The following is a 19,756-nucleotide window of genomic DNA, read 5'->3' as shown; positions in this document are numbered from 1 at the left end:
TCAAAAACATTTTTGTTAAAAAAATGTATTATAAGAAAAGAATAAAGCAGATGAGAACACAGACCGCCAACAACACTTGCTGGGTTTAAGAGCAAAACAAGTCCCAGAAACAATTTTCAAAATTTTCTTATGAGTTTACCATACAGACCAACACAATAGTACAAAACTGTTACCGTGAATAAATTACAATGTGGCTTTCATTTGTATTTGATCCCATTTATCCTCATTCTTCAGATAAGTTCAGTGCAACCAACCGACTTCAACATTTCACACATGCCACATTTGATCTGCTCATAAAGGGGCCGGGAAAGGTCTTTGCTCTCTCCTGTCCTAGTAATTTCAGTCCAGTGGCACCTGTGGCTTTGTTTACAAGTTACAGTTCATTTGCAGAAAAATGCAATGAGAAAGAACTATGTCAAAAAGAAAATCAAGGTGGCTAATGCTGCACATCACTGACAAAGCATCTTCACAATGAAACACTGCAGTTGCTGCATCTTTTCTTCAGCAGAGCTAAGCATGGTGGATGGAGCTAAACATAAAGGAAGCCCGGAAGAGATTCTGTTATAGGCTGCAAAGATGTCAGACATGAATAAAGGTTTACCATCCAACAGAATACACCCTTAAGTAGCACAATTGTGTGGTTTGAACAGAGCAGAGAAGTCTGTTCAATACTTATAAATACCAACATTCAAAAGATAATTTGTTTCAAAATATAAATAGTTTTGTACATCTACAGAGTTAACACAGATTTCATTTGCACTTCTGATTTGTTTTCAGATTTTTATTTGTAAAAAAAATGACAACATATAACTTAATATGATATCTGCAAGAAAGGTAATTTGTATTATTTGTCAAGAAAAAAAAAACAAACTAAAAGAATAAGAAAATCATTTTTATTAAATTCTTCACAGTTTCACTGTTCAACAAACCCAACACAATGCAATTCTCTGTGTTAGCATCAGGATTTCATGGTGACCGTGATCTTCCCACAGAAACCATCATTAATTACAGAGCATATTGCACCATTTCATGCCTATTATCCCTTTCTCACCATTCAAAGGATAGGTTTTCTAAAGATGTTTTGATTAAATGTTTGACTATAACATCTAAGATTTGTTAAAGCTTGTGAAACTTTTAGTGAGTGGAAACAGAAACTTAAGAGAGTAACTGATTCATTTTAGAACTGGACTATAAGAAAAAATCTAAACAAAAAAAAAATGCTTTGAAGTTTTTTTTTCTAGTACATAACTTATGCTTCTCGATAAATCGACTCTGCAGTATTCTTTTCTTTTTTGGAGACTTAGAATGTTTTCTTTTGTCCTTTCTGGCCAGTTTTGGACATTAACTTTTGTTGGTTTTAGGTGTTTACAATGTTCTTAAACTAACTCCCTCTCTCTCTTTCCTGCCAGACATCATACAGACGCCACTAGAGCATAGTTTCTGCGTCTGGTTTCATAAAGGAAGGCGAGAACTACATGAAGGAGTCAGTTTATGGACATGATAACCCAATAGACACCAGAGAGAGAGAGGGCAAGGCAATCCATGACCAAATATGCAAACATAATAAATCCAAAAATAACTCCTTTCTTATTCTGATCTTTTCCAGTAAATGTATTTGGGTTGTCCTGCTCCCTCTCTCAAGGTAATACTTGTTGGCAATAGGAGCACTTGGCCCAAGCATTGATAGTTGATATCAGATCCAGCTTACAGCTGCTCTCATGCTCAGCTACCAATGCCAGGGGGTCAGGCTCATGGGGCTGGTTGCGGCTGCTGTCAGGCAGCAGGAGGCATTCGTCACTGTCAAGTCTCCTTGACATCGACGGCCGCCTCACTCGTGAGGCCCTGTCACTGTCAGGAGGCAGGCAGAGCCTCGTCACAGTGTCAGAGTCCGAGCGGCTGCTCGCTTCCCGCCTCACCAAACAGCCTGCGTCAGTGTCAGCATCAGCTGGCCTTTGGAGCTGCTTCGTTGCCTGAGCCTGTTGTTCCCTGTCAGGTGAACTTTGACTTTCACCTCAGCTTTTCTGCCACTCATGGTCTGACTTGGGCTGCTAGGTCCTGCTGCAATAACTGCTGTGTTTCCACTGCATGCTGCAGCTGATGCTCTTTTGGCCTAACCACTTGTTGACTTTGTTCCAACTCAGAACCATGGCCATCACCATTATGGTTACCATGGTGATGACCGTGGTTGTGGCCAAAGGCACGATGATGGGAACTATGATGATTGCCATGGTGCCTATGGCCATGACCATGATGACCTTGACCATGATGGCGACTGTGATCATGTTCTGGGAGGTCTCCTACAGCTGGGGGAGCATCTGAATCAGGCTGTGCAGGTGGTTTTGCTTTGCATGCCTCTAAAGTCTCAGCAGTCTGCAAAAAGAAGAAGAGGATGCAAAAAGAGTTTTACTTTTTATTTCAGGTGCTACCAACATGTTCCAATAAAGCTGTTATACATCAGTGGAATTTATACCTCATGTGTGCAGTCTCCACACATGCGATTGCAGTATGCCTCTTTGATGGCACTCTCTATGTGGCCATGTCCGATGACAGAGTAGGGAAGGGAAATGTGGTGGGTGAGACGTCCACATCTAATGTTAAAGAGACAAAAAAAAAAGCACTGACATTAGTTATTAACCGGGTATAGGGTAAATCTGCGTCACTCCACTGTCTTCTAAAATGTGCCTGAAGAGCCTGACAAACCTGTCATAGATAATGAAGTCATCCTTCTTTGCCTTGAGAGTCTGCCAAACATCTGGCTGTTGTTCAGCCTGTTTATACAGTGAGATTTTATCTGACAGCCTCTGAGCCAGCATGGGGTGGAGTCGCTGCGATTGCTCCTCCTGGTGGTTGATGACCATGTAAACCACATCCCTCATACCATGACTCTCCAATTTTTGGCGCAGGCCATCAAGTCTGTAAATAAAGATTTTATTAGAAAGTGACATATTCATGAAAAATCTAAAATGTGTAGGAAAGTTTGCCTAAAAATGTGTTCACATGTGACGTTTATCCTTTTAACTAAGACCAAATGTTCATTTTTATTTTATTTGGGTTAAAAAAGGGGTTTATTTCAGATATGTTGATTTCAATTTGGGTGGAAGATTAGACCTCATTGACTTCACATCCGAGTTTAGCTCATATTAATAATTGTAAATCATGTGGTATATTTCTTCTTGTACTCATTTACATTTTTATAAACAGTTGATCATTACTATGCGTAACCGTGACATGATTAAATATGAACTGCCAAAGGGTTATTAAAAGGTTTTCTCTGTACCTTATACTGACAATTCTTATTGGATACTGAACTCATAGTATTTCAATATCAAGGAACTGACTTTTAGGCCTTTCCCGGGACAGATCTCAATGTGCTTTGTTTCTTATCTGGTCTTGAATTGTTTTAGTTTTTGGTATATGTTGCTGTTTTAAAACATCTAAGCATAATTCATATTATCTGGCAGGTTCTATTCAAGTGATTTCTTCACACACCACAAGTCGTGTGCAATGCTCTCATGCTTAGACTTAGACAATAAAATGCTGCACATTGCTGATTACTTAGGTTCTTTGTTTATTCATAAAAAGTGGAAGCCAGAGTTTATAACCCCCCTGAAAAAAAAAAACAGTATTTCCGTACCTTGAGGCCTGCACCAAGCAGAATAGTCAGCTTGCTTTCAATAGGGCCACTACTGTTACTTGGCCCCTTGAGCCTTTCATTGGCTCCACCTCCCCGATCATCCAGGGTGATGGGGGCTGACAGCGTGGCCCTCCTCCCTCACTCTCTGCACCGCCTCCATGGAGCAGGCAGAGAGTGAGGAGCAAACCGAGGCGCACCCACATCCCTCTGGCGCCTCCTCCCTGCCCCAATCTGAGAAAAAAAAAACAGTGGGTTGGAGAGGTGAATGTAAGGAATGCAGAAGTGAAAAAACAAATTGGTCATTTTTGTCCTGGATTTGACTGGGCTATAATTATTCCATTAAAATACCAAAAAATGATTTACAGACAGTTTAACTTTTTCCATATGATCCCAGTAAAACTAAGCAAACCAAATATAATGGAACAATTGAAAATCTTCAGGTTTGGAACCAAAATCTCTCAAATATCAAATACATACTTCAAATACATCTCTCTATGCATGACTGGCCAAAGGTTAGAGAACATTAGTGCAAATTTTTCCAGAGTTTATCAACTGCGGATCCAGAGGATTTAGCAAAACATTGCCTTGTGAAATACTCTGACATCCTAAAACAAAGTATTTTTTTATTCATACATCATAAAGATTAATGCTAAATCCTCCCAGGAGAGATTTTTTTTAAAGGATTTCAGAAACTTACCCTTTGTTTAAAATGTTGCTCTGTCTATGCGGAACTCTGCTTTCTCTTCAACTCCTGGAACAAAAAAGTACCTCCTCCTCCTTTGCTCCCCCCTTTTATACTTCGCTTGTTGTTTTTCTCTGTAGATGAAGGACAAAGTTCAAATATCTCTGTCTGCTGATGTCAACACTTTTCCCTGGTTAAAAAACGGACTGTCATCTCCTTAACAGGAAGCAGCTTGGAGAATATTTTGCTGTAACCAACAGTTTTGATTAAGATACGTGTGTGCAGGAAAGGCTTTTGCTTGCTTTAATGAATATCAGATCAGAAGAAATTAATAAAAAAAAAAGGTTTTCCTTGTAAAGTTGTCTAATGCTTGATTTTTTCTAATGCATTGATTTGAGCTTTAGAAGTATTTTTTTCTCTTGTAGCAGTGGAAGAAGTGAAAAGGAGAAGGGGGTGTACTCTGCTGGATCATGTCCTACATGTTTTCACATATAGACAGCTGGAAGACGGTTGCGCAATATGCACAAGTTCCACTGCTTCAGCTGTGAATGGAACGAATGTCTCACTTGAAAGCACATTGGTAGTCTATAAACAAAACATGTATTTGTAGATTTATACAAAATATAAAAGGCAAGAAAAAAAAGAACACAATTACATTTTTAATTCTTGGAAGGATTTACTACTAAGACCTTCACTGGGGATTAAGTAGGGAGTAGCATTGCAATAAACTGATGCAAAGCAATAATGTCTGTCACCAACAGATAAGGTTATGTAAAGTCTAAACGGTGTCAATGTGTTGCAGGCTAACTTAATCTTTCCACCTAGAGTGACATCCAGCTAACATGGATGAGAGCACTGCTTGGAGATGAGAAAGGACAATTGTTGATATATTTACACAGAGTAATCTAGACTCAATTATACCTTAGATGTGGCTTTACGCTTAAAGTTGAACACTTAAGCCATTTGGGGTATTTTAGTCTGTCATTGTCAAACTCATCCTAGTCAAATGGGTCTAAGATGTTAAAGATTTGCGTTGAATTAATTCTCTGCAGCCTACTGAATAAAATGTCAAATATTTTCTGTAAAAAATATATGTTCAGAGGAAGAATATTGCAGTATTTCCTAACATGGACAATGCATCTGTTTGCAACAACATGTATTGTTGGCTTTTTAAACTAAAAACTCTGAACCAACTATTGAGTATAGTGGTGGTAGGAACATGATAGGAGCATTTTTTATGAGGTGCACAAAAGAGGTGGACAAATAAAAGCATAGGGTAACTCTGAAACAGACTGACATGAAAAGCCTGAATAGGCAAAAGAGATACACATGTGAAAAACAAAATTAGCATCAGAGCGGGTGATAACTTGTTTTGCAATCGTTGCTCTTTCTGTTTTGACAAGTGTGAATGTGAATTGAATAGCTTAGAGACATGTAGTAACTTGTCCTGCAATTTAAGATGTGATTCTCTTTATAACATTGGCTTAGGCTATCATGCCATATCTTGATTAGTTAAAATGTGTTACTTATTTACAGAATTTGACTGATACCTTTCTTCCAGAACACATTGACCTGCATACATATAACTTAGGAAAACATGTCAATGTTTTCCTAAGTTAATTTTTTTTCTAGTGGGACCATTGAAACAAAAGTTCCCACCAGATGATGGCAACAGCTCAGGTGAAACACACATACAAAGCAAATGATCCACTAATGAAGTATAAATGGTACATGTTGGGTATTTGAAGAAAAGGATGTCTAAAAAAAAAAAAAAAAAAAAAGCATATACAGTCAAGAAACCAGACAAAATTTATGAGTGCTTAGAAAACATTCATGTTGTTAAGATTGAACTAAAGATAGCAGGTTAGATTTTAACTGATGACCTGCAAAAAGGTTTATAAGTACAAAGGTTTTGCGATGAGTTCTTAAATTAGTAAAGGCATGCTTATTTGATGTGAAATCCAAGAGTTTTTTTCCCCCTCAAGTTAATTTGTACATTAATTTTCATGTATTTGATCAATTTTGGGGGTATTGTTTAGGGTATATTGACACCTGGCGTAAGGTTTTGAATATAGAAAGATTTAAAATGAGAAACATATTGAGAGTTCAATATTTACTTTTCCTGCTGTATATGGTGTATTATGGTGACTTTAAGTATATATTTGAGTATTTATTTCAGAAAAATAATTTAATGAATATAAAAAGCTTCTTTGAGATGTGTTTATGATCTTTAGCCTCTAAGTTTATTGTTTTTGACTGAATGAATAATCTAAGTATATAAGAAGCCAGTAAAACCAGAAAATGTATAAAGGAACTCTTTGTGCACCTTCCATATCAGGACCTTTGCTTCTCTGGGGTCAAATCAAGTTAATCTAGCACTCAGCTGTCCTCTATATATTTGTTAAAAATGTCAGCATTATGTAAGGGTGAGTTGTAAACTGTTTACATCCCCTTAATAAAGATGTAAAACCTTTGATGTTCTAGATTTCTAAACCATTTAGATTTCAGGAACATTTTTTATGCTCAGATTTAAAGCTAAAAGTTTTTTTTTTCCGAAGTAATTTGATGTAGAATATATAATAAAATTGAACTAAAACATAGTGTATAGTTTGAAAAGTTTCTATTATCTTTGATGCAAGCAATTGAACAGTTAAATAGACTCTGTTTTATTTTAACTTTATTTTATATGTACATTAAGTAAACTTACACAAAAATAATTGAAACTCAGTTTTTCTTTTTTTATATATACATCTATCTAAATTATAGTAGATGCACATTCATTACAAAAACTTTAAAAAATGTGTTTTTTTTTTAGAGTAAACATATTTTTAAAGATGCTATAGAAATGACATTTTAACCAGGTACTGGTTGTGACCAGAGCACCTAACCCATATATAGAATTATAACAAAACAAATAAGCTGTAAAGTTACTAAAATAAAATCTTACTTTGGAAGTGTGCACACTGTTGAAACTGTGCACACTGCAGGCTTTTATTTATTCTCTCTTTTCCCCTTGAAATACATGTTTTTTTTTTTTTTTTTTTCAACTGAGCTATAAATTACATGTCACATTAACTAGGTCTACTTGTGAGCTGTTATGTGGAAACAATGGAATTAAAAAAAAAAGGGAAAAATGCTAAAACAAACAAACAAATGTAAAAATAACAAACAAACATTTCTAAACCAGATGTGTTTTTTTCACAACATAAATGTACTTAAGCCAAAAGCTATATTGACATTTGCTGAGAATCTTTTTTTTTTTTTTTTTTTGGCTGAGGAGCAAATGATTCCTTTTCAGTCATTTTTGTCACTAAGCAACGTTCCGGCGTCCTTCTGTTCGCAAAGGTTTCTGGGAAATCGAGGCTTATGGGTTAGAGCGACCGCCCTTTTTGGAGCTACGAGGGTAGAACAGCGCTGTGGGGAAAATAATCGCATAACGGCTTTCTAAAACAGTGCAACGACGCTTAAGGTATGTCTGGCGATGTTTTTCAACACCTTCTTTGATCTACAGGGCTTATAATCAACAAATCTGTCTGCTAAAAGTGTTTTTTAATGCGCGGATTGATGACGTAATGTTGATGGTCAAACGCGAAATGGCGAGCGTGCTAAGAGGCCCGTTAGCGGCGGAAATAATGATTTTTATCACTAGTTTTTCATTAGTATATGGAAGCGCTTCTTGTATTTTACCTGCGTTTGGTAAGTTTAATCATAAATGTATTAAGTGTATGAAAATATAGATTAATGTATTCTCTGGAGGACAATGTAAGATATTAAGCTAGCTGAGCTTAAGCTAGTTGAATTAACCCCATGTGTCAACATGGACAGCCAGGTGTTTTTTTTAAAGCTTGCATCCAAATTGGTTTATTTACATGTTGTTGTTTTTTTGACAAATACTTATCTCATACCATTAAATCGCATACTTTTAGTTTCATAAGAGCAAAGCAAATTAACAGAAATATAGTTAAAATAAACAAGACCCTACAACAGCTGAGAAAAACTGTTATCGTCTAACTTTGATCTCTTTTGAAGGTTGTACCTCCAATATTGAGTTCATCGTATACGTAAGGTTGTAATTACCTGTCTTATAGCAAAGGCCAGATTAGTTATTAGACCCTCACGCTTTAATAGCAATACACCTCTGCAAGTATAGCCATAAATGTCCTTTGCATTGAAAGCATCCAGTTAAAATTCCCTGTGCTGCTTTTTGTCAATCATTAAATATCTATGTTGACAATTTAGGAAAAAATCAGCATCTAACAGCAAAGAGAAAACAAATCCATATGGGCATCATTGTCTCAGTAATGTAATGTAATTCATGAATATACAATTTATTAATAATGTTTACTGGTAAAATCTACACAAGGCTGATATTTAATGAAAGACTGTAAATGCATCTCATCATATGTAGGTGTGGATAAAGGATTGTGTTTAAATTATTTCGTAAAGATTGACACAGAATTTGATTATCTCTATTTTGATGACTATTATCATTTTGTTTTGCATGTGTAAAATGATTTACCTCCTAACAAGCCAGTACTGCAGCAGTTTCTTTCTGTGCGTTGCAGAAAATCAGCAAATAACATAAAATCCTGGTTAAAATCCAGAGGTGTAAATAAAACCCAGCTTCAATAATTGCCGTATATCTACTTAACAAGGTAAAATTGATGGGTATATCATAACATTTTAATTCTTTGTTGGGCTAACTGTATTAAAAGCTGACTGAATAGATGCTACAAAATACAAAGCTGTTAGGTAACTGAACAAAAAAAAAAGGAATGAAATCTGTGAAAGACCTATGATTTGTATTGTAAGGAGGTGTAAAACTAAATAAGATAGGGTATATTTTTAAACTTTTTTTTCATTTGTTTCAATTAAGTGAACTGTTACAATATTCTCTGAGAGACTTTGTACTGTTGGCAGCAATTTTAAGCAGGTTGCCCTTAGAGGAATTTAAATTCGACTCTATGAAGTGCAATAAATGACAAACTGCTTGCTAATTTACAATTCTTGTTGCTAGCACGTTTTCAGTCATTTTGGTAATTTTCTGCATAGCACCCTCCACTTGGTTATCATAACACGTCTTTTGGGCACAGCAGAGAAAGTGGTGCTGCTTTGTGCTGAATGAAGCAGTAAAGTGGACACTGCTTAACTTTGTGGAAGGTTTATATTTATAAATAGAATTCTGCTTCCTCGTTGACATTAAACTGTATAAATAATCCCAGACTCATGATTGTTTGCATGCCTTGCTCTGCTCTGGTATTACTTCACTTGTGAACAACAGTCAGGCTCTGGAGAATGGTGGTAAGGTTATACCACTGAAAAATATTTCTTTGAGCAGAAATGATCATTTCATTAAACAGATCAAATTATACTAGTTGACAATTAATCTTAAGTGGATTGTTTGTTTGCATCACTAGATTTATCTTCTGTTGCATTTAAATATCTGTTAAGTTATAGTTCCAAATAAGCCAATATCTGATCTCTCATGGTCACCTCTATCCTTTAGTGTCTGCTTTTCTAAACTTTATTATATAGTAGACCACGTGGTTTCAGTTTGTCTTTGATAAAAAAAAAAAAAAAAAAACACTCTAATAGTGCTACATGTATTTGCTGCTCCTTCATCAGCTTTTCCACTCTTCTGTTTTTGCAGGTCGGGTAAATGATGGAGGCGGGAGCAGAGGTAGAAGTGAATGGAGGAAGCGAATACCCTGGGCTCTACAAAGTCATGATGGGCAAACTTAATGAACAGCGACAACTGGATCAGTTTACAGACATTACTCTTATAGTTGATGGTATGTAAAGTATAGCTGTGTGTTTTTGTTGTGTTTTTAATAAGCTTACACATGAGTATTATTGAATAAAACCAAGCATACATCCCATTCTTATATATATCTACTCATAAAAAGCAAACTAAAAGTGTAAAAATGCATCTTCCTGTTTTTATCTAAGCATTGCCCAGGACTTTTTTATGTTGTAAAGTTAGAACATTAGAACATTAATTTTATTAATTTTTTGCTTGTTGCAGGACACCACTTCAGAGCCCACAAAGCAGTGTTGGCAGCTTGCAGTCAGTTTTTCTACAAGTTCTTTCAAGATTTCACCCAGGAACCTCTCGTGGAGATAGAAGGTATTCAGTTTTTCTGTTAACTCCTTAAGCCCTGAAGGTAGTAGGAGAGCATTCTGCCTGAAATTACGTATGTGAATTAAAGCAATTACAACTAACAAACTATAAATTGGAAATACAATTGTTTGTATGACAGAAAGGCATTGAAGAATATTTTTCAAGTGGAACCACTATTTTGCATGTCACCATGTTTTATAGGTGATAAAAAAAAAAAAAAAAAGAATATTTGGCCTCGCCAAATGTTTTTTCCAAAATAAACAGCATGAAACCCCATTTGAAACTCTGGATAAGGTTTTAGTGAGCTTTATTCTAGGCGGAAATGTAAATTTGGCGTAGTGGTGCCAAAAGTGGCCAAATTGTGCTAAAGGCATTTTTCCACTCATAAAAGGGAATCTGTCTAGACAATATACTGATTTACATTATTGGAGACCTTATGCATAAGGAAAGCCTTTTCTCCTAAGATTTAGCGATAGTTTTATTGAAATTTAGGATTGAACACACAATAGTATGACATAACTGAATAGAAAATAAGACGAATTGTATAATTTTTGTAACCAAACGGGGATATTTTATTGAAAACAATAATTAGAAATCCCAAAACTGTACAAAAATGTATAAATAAATTAGAATCAGAAGCTTCTGTCAAGAAAATGTGCAAAATATTTATTCATGTGAATTATGTAAAATAAAATGTGCTAAAAATGTTTCAACTGTGAGGTGTGACTATTTGATTTTCTTTCCGCCAGCTGGTATCCTTTATTGGAATTACACTGTATTTCTTCACTGAAAGAAGAGCAAAACACTGCTCTGGAGGCTTTTCTCAGAGGAAAAGATGTTTTTGCTCTTCTCCCGACTGGTTTCCGCAAGAGTAGCCTGGCTTGTGGTTGTGTTTTTGTCGTTGGTCTGTTAGTACGTCATATTGCTTTGTTGATCTGATTGGTTTATTTGGCCCGTCTATCACCAACATAGGCCAATCAGCTAACCAGTATTTTCGCCCCTTCCCAAAATTACTGCAACGGAAGGTTTCCAGATGGATATGCGGAGCAAATCCATGTGGCGGAGTCAGGTTACCCAACCCCACCCCGGCTTAGGGCTGGGTATTGTTCAAAAATTTTCGGTTCCGGTACCAATACCGATACCTTCACTTCGATACCGGTTCCTGAATGATACTTTTTTCGATACCAGTTTTATAATATCAATTCGAAGAAAAAGAAAATTACACAACATAAAAAAGTACAAATCTTGAGTTTTATTTTAAGCTCTGATTTTTCCATTTACATTTTTCCTCTTACATAAAAAAAAAAATTTCAGTGTCTAATATTCACAGTTACATTGTGAGGACCTTTTTACTTAGCAGTTTACCATGTCTGACAAACAAGCCCGTTGAATGGGATCCTACTGACAGCGCACCGCTGGTATGTGGGGGTCTGAAATATTGGAAGGCAGGATGAACTGACTGCGCTGATTAAGTTTTCAGGATTTTCCCACTTAAAAACATAATAAAACTACTTTATTCCCATTGATCACAGCAAATATAGCTGCAAGGCAAATAAAGGATAGAGTAGCTCTGCCCAACGCGCGTCAGAGCCACTTTTCGACCGCGCAGCCAGAGCAGCAAAGCTTCTTCAGCCGCGCGTCAGAAGCTGGTACAAGCAGCAAAAAAGGAAGCAGCAGACGTGATTTTGCTGCTACTGCTGCGTCCAGTTTGAAAGCAGCATTCTCCAAGAGTGTCTCGCATTATTCACTCCGCTCTGGCTTTGCACCACCCACGGGCTGCTGAGAGGAGGATGGTCGCGCCGGCTGCGGTCCGCTCTTCTTGCAGTCAAACACCGAGCAACTTTCTGCTCTAAATTGTTTCCGTGCACGATGTATTGCATTGCGCACTACTGGCATCAGTCTTAATAAAGTGAAGCCGCACTTTTGACCTGGGGGGCATTTTAAAGGGGTTCCACAACGCTGCAACCAGTTCACAACAGATACACATGAACCCTGGCTGTAGGCGTGACCACCTGTGTATTTTTCCTGGATGACGCAATCACGTTAAGTGTTACAGCCAATCACCGAAACTTTGTACCGAAAGACGAGGCATGTTTCGATACTCTGTAGAACCAAAGCATTTCGGTCGGTACCATTAAAGAACCGAAGTTCGGTACCCAGCCCTACCCCGGCCGGTTCGTGAAAATATTGTCTGACATATAGCGGTCCGTGGTGCAAAAGCGGTTGGGGACCACTGTTTTACATCACCTGAAATAGTTGCTCAAATATGTCCAACACCTCGTTGGAAAGGTCTGAGCTTCTAGTTTAGTTAGTTAGTAGAAGGTGTGGCTAAAAATTAATACTTGCTATTGCATTATTTCGGTAGAGTCGGACATGTCAGGTGGAATTTTAAATCTCATTTTATTTGTTTACACAGCTACTGGATGCATTTTAGAGCCTCAGCCCCTTCTTGTTGTAACTATATGAAGATTTTTTTTATACCTGAGGGAAAATAATAACTGTGACAATAAGTGTCTTTGTTGTTAATATAAACTTTTAAGATGACAAAAAAAATTGTGATTTATTGATAAACTAAAAAAATATTGTTAGGTTATTTGTATTCTTTTTTTTTTTGTACCTTTTTCCCCATACCTTTATAATGATTTAAATTTACTCACCAATGTTCTGATATTTCATAGGAGTGAGTAACACAGCCTTTTGTCAGCTGATGGAATTCACATACACAGCAACGCTATCGATATCTGGGGAGGAAGAGGTCCTGGATGTGCTGAAGGCTGCTGAATACCTACAGATGCAGGAAGCCATCAAAGCACTCAAGAAGTAAGACATGAGCAGAGCAACCAGTTCTCTGGTACCGATAAACCTTCTCTGTCACAGCAGCTCAACTGTGTGTTAAAATGACTGTCTTAATGGTATCCTACATAACTTCTTTTTTTCTTCTTTTATAGAATAAATTCTTCAGCGACAACCAAGACCATGGCTAAAAAGAGGAAAATTGCAGAGACACCGAATGTGATAACTGAAACCTTACAGGCAGTGGAGGGAGAGCCGGTTAGTATGTTTATGCGTAGTTCCACTTGCATACTCTCATCAGTTGGTGCACATTTACATTTATTTAATTATTTAAAAAAAATGTTTAAACTAAACAGGGATGAAATTCTGTTGCCCTTGTAAGATAATTTTTAGCAATTTAGACAGTGTTCTGATTTTCTTTGTCATTAATACCTCCTCTTTGTGAAAGAGCCTAGACCACTAAAAGTAGAGAAAAACTTGATTGTTTTTTTTTTCCCATCCTAGAGGTGGTTCTAAACATTCTTTTGGCATTGGTCCAAGTAAATATGCGTCTCTAAACTGACCAAAAAGATGTAAGAAAATATCAATATTGAATATTACGTTGATGACATCTGTTAATATTAACACTAACGGATCGCTCCTGGATCTCATCTTCATGATAACCCAACTATTCTCCTTTTGCTTTAGCATTTTGTCAGAAAATTAGGCATAAATGATAAAAAGGCATAAAGGTTTACTATTGAACTGCAGCTGTCGATTGTTTTTGTAAGAAAATCATGTAGCATTTTTTGACTAATTGCAAAGAAATCCTCTCAGTAGATTAACATAGTGAATTACCTACTGTTAGTACGAAAAGAAATTACAAAGAACATTCATTGCAGATTTTAAATGCATTGTAATTTTGTGAAAAAATATGTGTGAAATCAAAATAAACAATAATAATAATCAGACCCCAAGTGGTGTAGCTTCATCTGGTTCAAATTCTGTAAAAAAAAAAAAAAAAATCCAGATGTTACCTTTTGCTATCTGAACATGAACCCACTGCTTTTAAAAATCACTAACAAATGAGTTGATTAGGCCTTGTTTGTAATCCTCTTGCTGGAATTATTTGTTACTCTATAATTATAATAAAATATAAAGCATCTTCACATTTCTGCCAAGAAAAGTCCTACTTGTTACTGTATGAACACTGAAGTTGCCTTTAATTATGGCGATGGACTAAATGTTTTGCTGCTGTCTTGTAGCTAGAAATTGAAGTGGTGGAATCCGGCCTTGAGGAAGTTGTAGATGAAAAGTCTGCACAAGCAACATCGGATGACTCTGCTTTGGCTCTTCTAGCTGACATAACTAGCAAATATCAGCAAGGGGAACCAACAATTCATGTTATCAAGAAGGATGATGAGGTATGTTTTTTTTTTTTTATCATTTATAATTTTGAATATATATAAACTTCATTGTGAAAGCTCTCTCTAAAAATGTCTGACTTTGGTTTGAAGGAGGTCCTGTATCAGGAGGAAACTGTGACGGCCTCCAAAGTACTGGAGAACGTTGAAGTTGTTGAAGTCCAGATCTCCCAACAAGACAACGGCTTCCGCTGCAGCCAATGTGATCGTAGTTTTAAGCTGTACTACCATCTCAAACAGCACCTAAAATCTCACCAAGGCCCAGCAGAGAAACCTCACGTTTGCAAGCACTGTGGAAAAGCCTACACTCGGGAGGGCGCCCTAAGCCAGCATATTAGCACGTTTCATTTTGATGCTGATGAACTGTCTCGAGGGCACAAAATTTCTAAGAAAGTGCACATCTGTGAATATTGTATGAAGCAGTTCGACCATTTTGGTCACTTTAAGGAGCACTTACGGAAGCACACTGGTGAGAGTATTAATATAAAGCAAAAAAGAATGAATTATTTTTGCCTTGGCTCGATCTGTGATTTGAGCCTTTACAATGCCATTGTACAATACTACCGTATATCTAAACACTGGCATATTTGGCCTTTTATGTTTTTAGGTGAAAAGCCTTACAAGTGTCCCGATTGTCAAGAGCGGTTTGCAAGGAACAGCACACTGAAATGTCATATGGCCGCCTGTCAGAATGGAGCAGGAGCCAAAAAAGGACGGAAAAAGCTCTATGAATGCCAGGTAAATTTTGCTATTTTTTGTTTTCATTGTGACAGTGTTGTCATATCTGTTTTGAAAGAACTTATACTCTAACTACTGCAGGGCTACAGAGGCTAGAGCTGCAGCAGCCAAGCATTTTGTGAAGGCTTTTGGCACTCTAAATCACTGATCTGCTGACAGATCTTTAGCTGATTCCTGCATTGTTTTAAAACGTTTTAAATAGTAATAAGATACTTTTTTAATGTTAATATTTGTCTTTACAATAACATGTTTTGTAGTAGAATAGCTTATAGCAGCAATTTTCATTAGTTCACTGAATACATTTAAGGGGTTAAAGAAAGAAAGCACTGATCTAGAAGTACTTTCTGTATTAAAGAAAAATAAAAAGTTAATGGCAGCAGCGGCTGTGGAAGAGAAACAGTTAACCATTGAAAGGAAAGTACTGAAACACTTTAAAGAGCATCACGTTGAACAAAAAATTGGAGAATATAGCGGAGAGGATACATGCTGATTATGTCCTCCAGCAGCTTAAGTATCTTTAATAAAAGGAAAGGTTTAAGCCTGGCCCTAAAAGTAGACAGGAAATCTGCCTTGTGGACTAAAACCGGTATCTGGTTTTAATGAGACACATTTAAAAAAATTAACACAGTTCAACTTTGTGTTTTAATAAATGCTTCTATATTCAGTTAATATGTAATTAGAATAACCATTTATTTTAACTATAAAAACCCTTTAGAAAGTTTTTAAGAATAATTTTTAGTACCAGGGACATTTTTACACTGTAAAAGTGTATCCCAGAAATTGATTTTGTCTTTGGCGTCTTATATTAGAGTTTAGCCTGATTAGTGTAGTTAGTGACTAAGTTAAGCTGTGACTGTCTCTGTAGAATTGGCATTTACCATTTCTGATTCTTTTTATTATTGTATGAATGAAGATGTGTTTAGGAATGTGTATGAATGTTTACAAGTAAATGAATGATTGCACTTTGGGGCAGCATTGTTTGTTAGTAAAGCACAAATCAGGAAAATTGATGATGTCGAGTATTGAAGGAAGGTGAAGGGATATGATCAAATAACTTTGATTTCTTCATACCTCTTATTAGACATAATTACTGAATTATCAATAAAATGTACATGTATATTTCCTTGCTTATTTATAGTGTTTGTGTGTGCGTGTTACTGGATTGTCCATTATTCATTTATTAGTTTTCTTTCATTAAAGACGGTTTCCAACATTTCTTAATTTAGCTTGTTCAATAATAAAACTATTTTCGGAAAAGATAACACAGGAGCATTGCAGTTATAGTGTAAGCTTCCTTTTTTTTTTGCTCAATTCTCACCACAGTTCTAGGCAATAAGCCTCCCCAGAAAATAGTTTCTATCCTCAGAGCTTCATGCAGATGTTCATCTTCCTTAGACTTTTATTTTAGTGTCTTAACCATTAGTCATTTTCCTTCTGTACACCTTCAACACATGTCAGGGTGATGATGTGCCATCTCATATTTATTTGGCATTTATTAAAAGCATTTGTGAGTGATATTTAATTTCCCTGCCTATTTTTGTATTTAAAAATTTTTTAAATCCCTTTTCTTTTAGTGTTTTTAAATACAATATTGCTGCAAGTTTTCACAAACCTTGACTCTATACATGTTACAACTTGAATGGATAACCTTGTTTATAAATGAGGTTATACTAAAGCATTGTTTTTTTTACCACAATGTCCAGATATTTTATTTTTGAGATTCTGTGCTCAATAACTGCTCACAATCTTGAGAATTGATAACCAAAATACAATTTGGAAACTAATGCATTAAGTTGTCAATTTCTGTCAGAAATACAGTGTCAAGTATTGACTACACACTTTTGCAAATCCAGGATTTCTTAAGTGGTGATAAATTAACACTATCCTAAACTTTCTCCATCAGGTCTGCAGTAGCCTCTTTATAAGCTGGGACCTGTTCAAGGAGCATCTAATATGCCACACAGGAGACAAGCCCAACCATTGCACCATGTGTGACCTATGGTTCACCGAAGCCAAAGAACTCAAAGCTCATCTCAAAGACGTACATTCTATTGAGGAGAGGTCAACGGAGCAGCTGGTCATCACCGACTCTTCTGCATCTGCCGCTCTTGCCATAGCCACTCAAAACCTGGAGGGTGGTGAAACAGTCCTGCTTGATGATGGCATTCACGTGGAACATGTCACAGTGGAGCCCATGGACGTTATGCAGGTGGATGAGACTACAACTGTCGTGGTGGATGATGGAGGAATGGGTGGGATATGTGAGGAGGATTTAGAAAGACTAAAGCAGGCTGGGTTGCAGATCCAGGTGGTTCATGTAAACACAGAAGCAGCTCATGAGGAGGTCAAAGCTGAGGTGGAAGTAGAGATTGGGGAAGATGTGTTGAAACTAGAAGAATCCGATCAAACGGTGACTGTATGAAAATAATCCTGGGGTTCTTTTTTTTTCTTTTTTGTTATGGACATATGTGAATGACACATTTCTTTAGATTCAGTTGTGAAATCAAATGTCTATCCATGTTTTTGCTTCTCTGAATCTTTTAAAGGTTCCCATAATCAAGATTTCTCTAAGCTATTGTATTTATTTTAAAGCCGTTTTCCACATCAATATTCAGTCTTTAATATTTTAGCAATCACTTTTCATCAAATTTTCTCTGCCTATTAAATTGTTTATTTCAAATCAGAATATGTGTAATTACTCCTACTGTTGTCCTTTTTTTACTTTCATTTCTGCTGTTTTTGGAGGTGTTTTGTGAGAATTACAGCTATATTAGGTTTTGAGAATGGGATGGTCCATCTTATCTACATCGAAGTCTTTTTTTTTTTTTTTTACTTGTCATAGCACCTCTCATCAAGTTCTGTAGAAGTCTATTGATTGGTGATCATGAAGAAGGCGACACACCTTGTGTCCGTGGATTGCTGGTTGAATTTCTCTTCTGGCGAACTACTTCAGTTTTTTACTGAGCTTACGTTTGAATTCAATATCCTATGTAAAGACTCGCAGCCCAAATGCAGTTTTGTAAGACTTATTTTAAAATGTTTTGTCCTGATGCGGTTTCCCAAGCTACTCAAAGTGACAAGCTTGAAGAATAATCTCCATCCTACTTGAAAGTGAGCCTGAAGTGCAATTACAGGTGCTGGTCATAAAATTAGAATATCATGAAAAAGTAGATTGATTTCAGTAATTCCATTTAAAAAGTGAAACTTGTATATTATATTCATACATTACATACAAACTCATATATTTCAGATGTTTATTTTGTTTAATTTTGATGATTACAAATGACAACAAATGAAAATCTCAAATTCATCATATCAGAAAATTAGAATATTACTGAAGACCAATAAAAACAAAGGATTTATAGAAATGTTGGCCAACTGAAAAGTATGAACATGAAAAGTATGAGCATGTACAGCACTCAGTATTTAGTTGGGCCTCCTTTGGCCTGTATTACTGCAGCAATGCGGCGTGGCATGGAGTCGATCAGTCTGTGGCACTGCTCAGGTGTTATGATAGCCCAGGTTGCTCTAATAGTGGCTTTTAGCTCTTCTGAATTGTTGGGTCTGGTGTATTGCATCTTCTTCTTCACAATACCCCATAGATTTTCTATGGGGTTAAGGTCAGGAGAGTTTGCTGGCCAATTAAGAACAGGGATACCATGGTCCTTCAACCAGGTACTGGTAGCTTTGGCACTGTGTGCAGGTGCCAAGTCCTGTTGGAAAATGAAATCTGCATCTCCAAAAAGTTGGTCAGCTGCAGGAAGCATGAAGTGCTCTAAAAGTTCCTGGTATGTGGCTGCGTTGACCCTGGACCTCAGAAAACACAATGGACCAACACAAGCAGATGACATGGCACCCCAAACCATCACTGACTGTGGAAACTTTACACTGGACTTCAAGCAACGTGGATGAAGTGCCTCTCTTCTTTTCCTCCAGACTCTGGGACCTTGATTTCCAAAGGAAATGCAAAATTTACTTTCATCAGAGAACATGACTTTGGACCACTCACCAGCAGTCCAGTCCTGTTTCTCTTTAGACGCTTCTGACGCTGTCTGTGGTTCAAGAGTGGCTTGACACAAGGAATGCGACAGCAGAAACCCATGTCTTTCATACGTCTGTGTGTGGTGGTTCTTGAAGCACTCACTCCAGCTGCAGTCCACTCTTTGTGAATCTCCCCCACATTTTTGAAGGGGTTTTGTTTCACAATCCTCTCCAGGGTGCGGTTATCTCTCTTGCTTGTACACTTTTTTCGACCACATCTTTTCCTTCCCTTCGCCTCTCTATTAATGTGCTTGGACACTGAGCTCTGTGAACAGCCAGCCTCTTTAGCGATGACCTTTTGTGTCTTGCCCTCCTTGTGCAAGGTGTCGATGGTCGTCTTTTGG

The 19,756-nt window shown here is 36.8% G+C and overlaps 2 protein-coding genes across 3 annotated transcripts; one reads left to right on the top strand and one right to left on the bottom strand.

Annotated features, from left to right (window-relative positions):
- Positions 1 to 871: 871 nt before the first annotated feature.
- On the bottom strand, positions 872 to 4,490 carry LOC119798566 (selenoprotein P). The gene is made up of 5 exons (XM_038308085.1): positions 4,332 to 4,490; positions 3,635 to 3,865; positions 2,701 to 2,913; positions 2,471 to 2,588; positions 872 to 2,370 (listed from the first exon to the last, which is right to left on the bottom strand). Exons 2-5 carry the CDS (start codon positions 3,835 to 3,837, stop codon positions 1,723 to 1,725), a joined length of 1,182 nt encoding a protein of 393 aa, XP_038164013.1. The 5' UTR covers positions 3,838 to 3,865; positions 4,332 to 4,490; the 3' UTR covers positions 872 to 1,722.
- A 3,163-nt stretch (positions 4,491 to 7,653) lies between these two features.
- Positions 7,654 to 18,057, top strand: znf131 (zinc finger protein 131). 2 transcript variants are annotated; one of them, XM_038308082.1, is made up of 9 exons: positions 7,654 to 7,785; positions 9,967 to 10,108; positions 10,342 to 10,443; positions 13,116 to 13,257; positions 13,386 to 13,488; positions 14,475 to 14,633; positions 14,727 to 15,102; positions 15,241 to 15,371; positions 17,275 to 18,057. In XM_038308082.1, exons 2-9 carry the CDS (start codon positions 9,976 to 9,978, stop codon positions 17,791 to 17,793), a joined length of 1,665 nt encoding a protein of 554 aa, XP_038164010.1. In that variant the 5' UTR covers positions 7,654 to 7,785; positions 9,967 to 9,975; the 3' UTR covers positions 17,794 to 18,057. The 2 variants fall into 2 exon arrangements, with proteins under 2 accessions (XP_038164010.1, XP_038164011.1); XM_038308083.1 differs by lacking the exon at positions 7,654 to 7,785 and adding an exon at positions 7,878 to 8,012.
- Positions 18,058 to 19,756: the final 1,699 nt, after the last annotated feature.

Source organism: Cyprinodon tularosa, unplaced genomic scaffold, assembly GCF_016077235.1.
Source record: "Cyprinodon tularosa strain WSP-4 unplaced genomic scaffold, ASM1607723v1 ctg63, whole genome shotgun sequence".
NCBI lineage: Eukaryota > Metazoa > Chordata > Actinopteri > Cyprinodontiformes > Cyprinodontidae > Cyprinodon > Cyprinodon tularosa.
The sequence above is the reverse complement of the archived record's forward strand: the minus strand, read 5'-3'. Positions and strand labels throughout refer to the sequence as shown.

Bases quoted from the DNA above. Each gene is read 5' to 3' on its own strand.
- znf131 (XM_038308082.1), top strand. From the start codon at position 9,976: ATGATGGAGGCGGGAGCAGAGGTAGAAGTGAATGGAGGAAGCGAATAC. The intron at 10,444-13,115 runs GTATTCAGTTTT...GATATTTCATAG, and splicing joins ACCTCTCGTGGAGATAGAAG to GAGTGAGTAACACAGCCTTT. The intron at 15,372-17,274 runs GTAAATTTTGCT...TTTCTCCATCAG, and splicing joins AAAAGCTCTATGAATGCCAG to GTCTGCAGTAGCCTCTTTAT.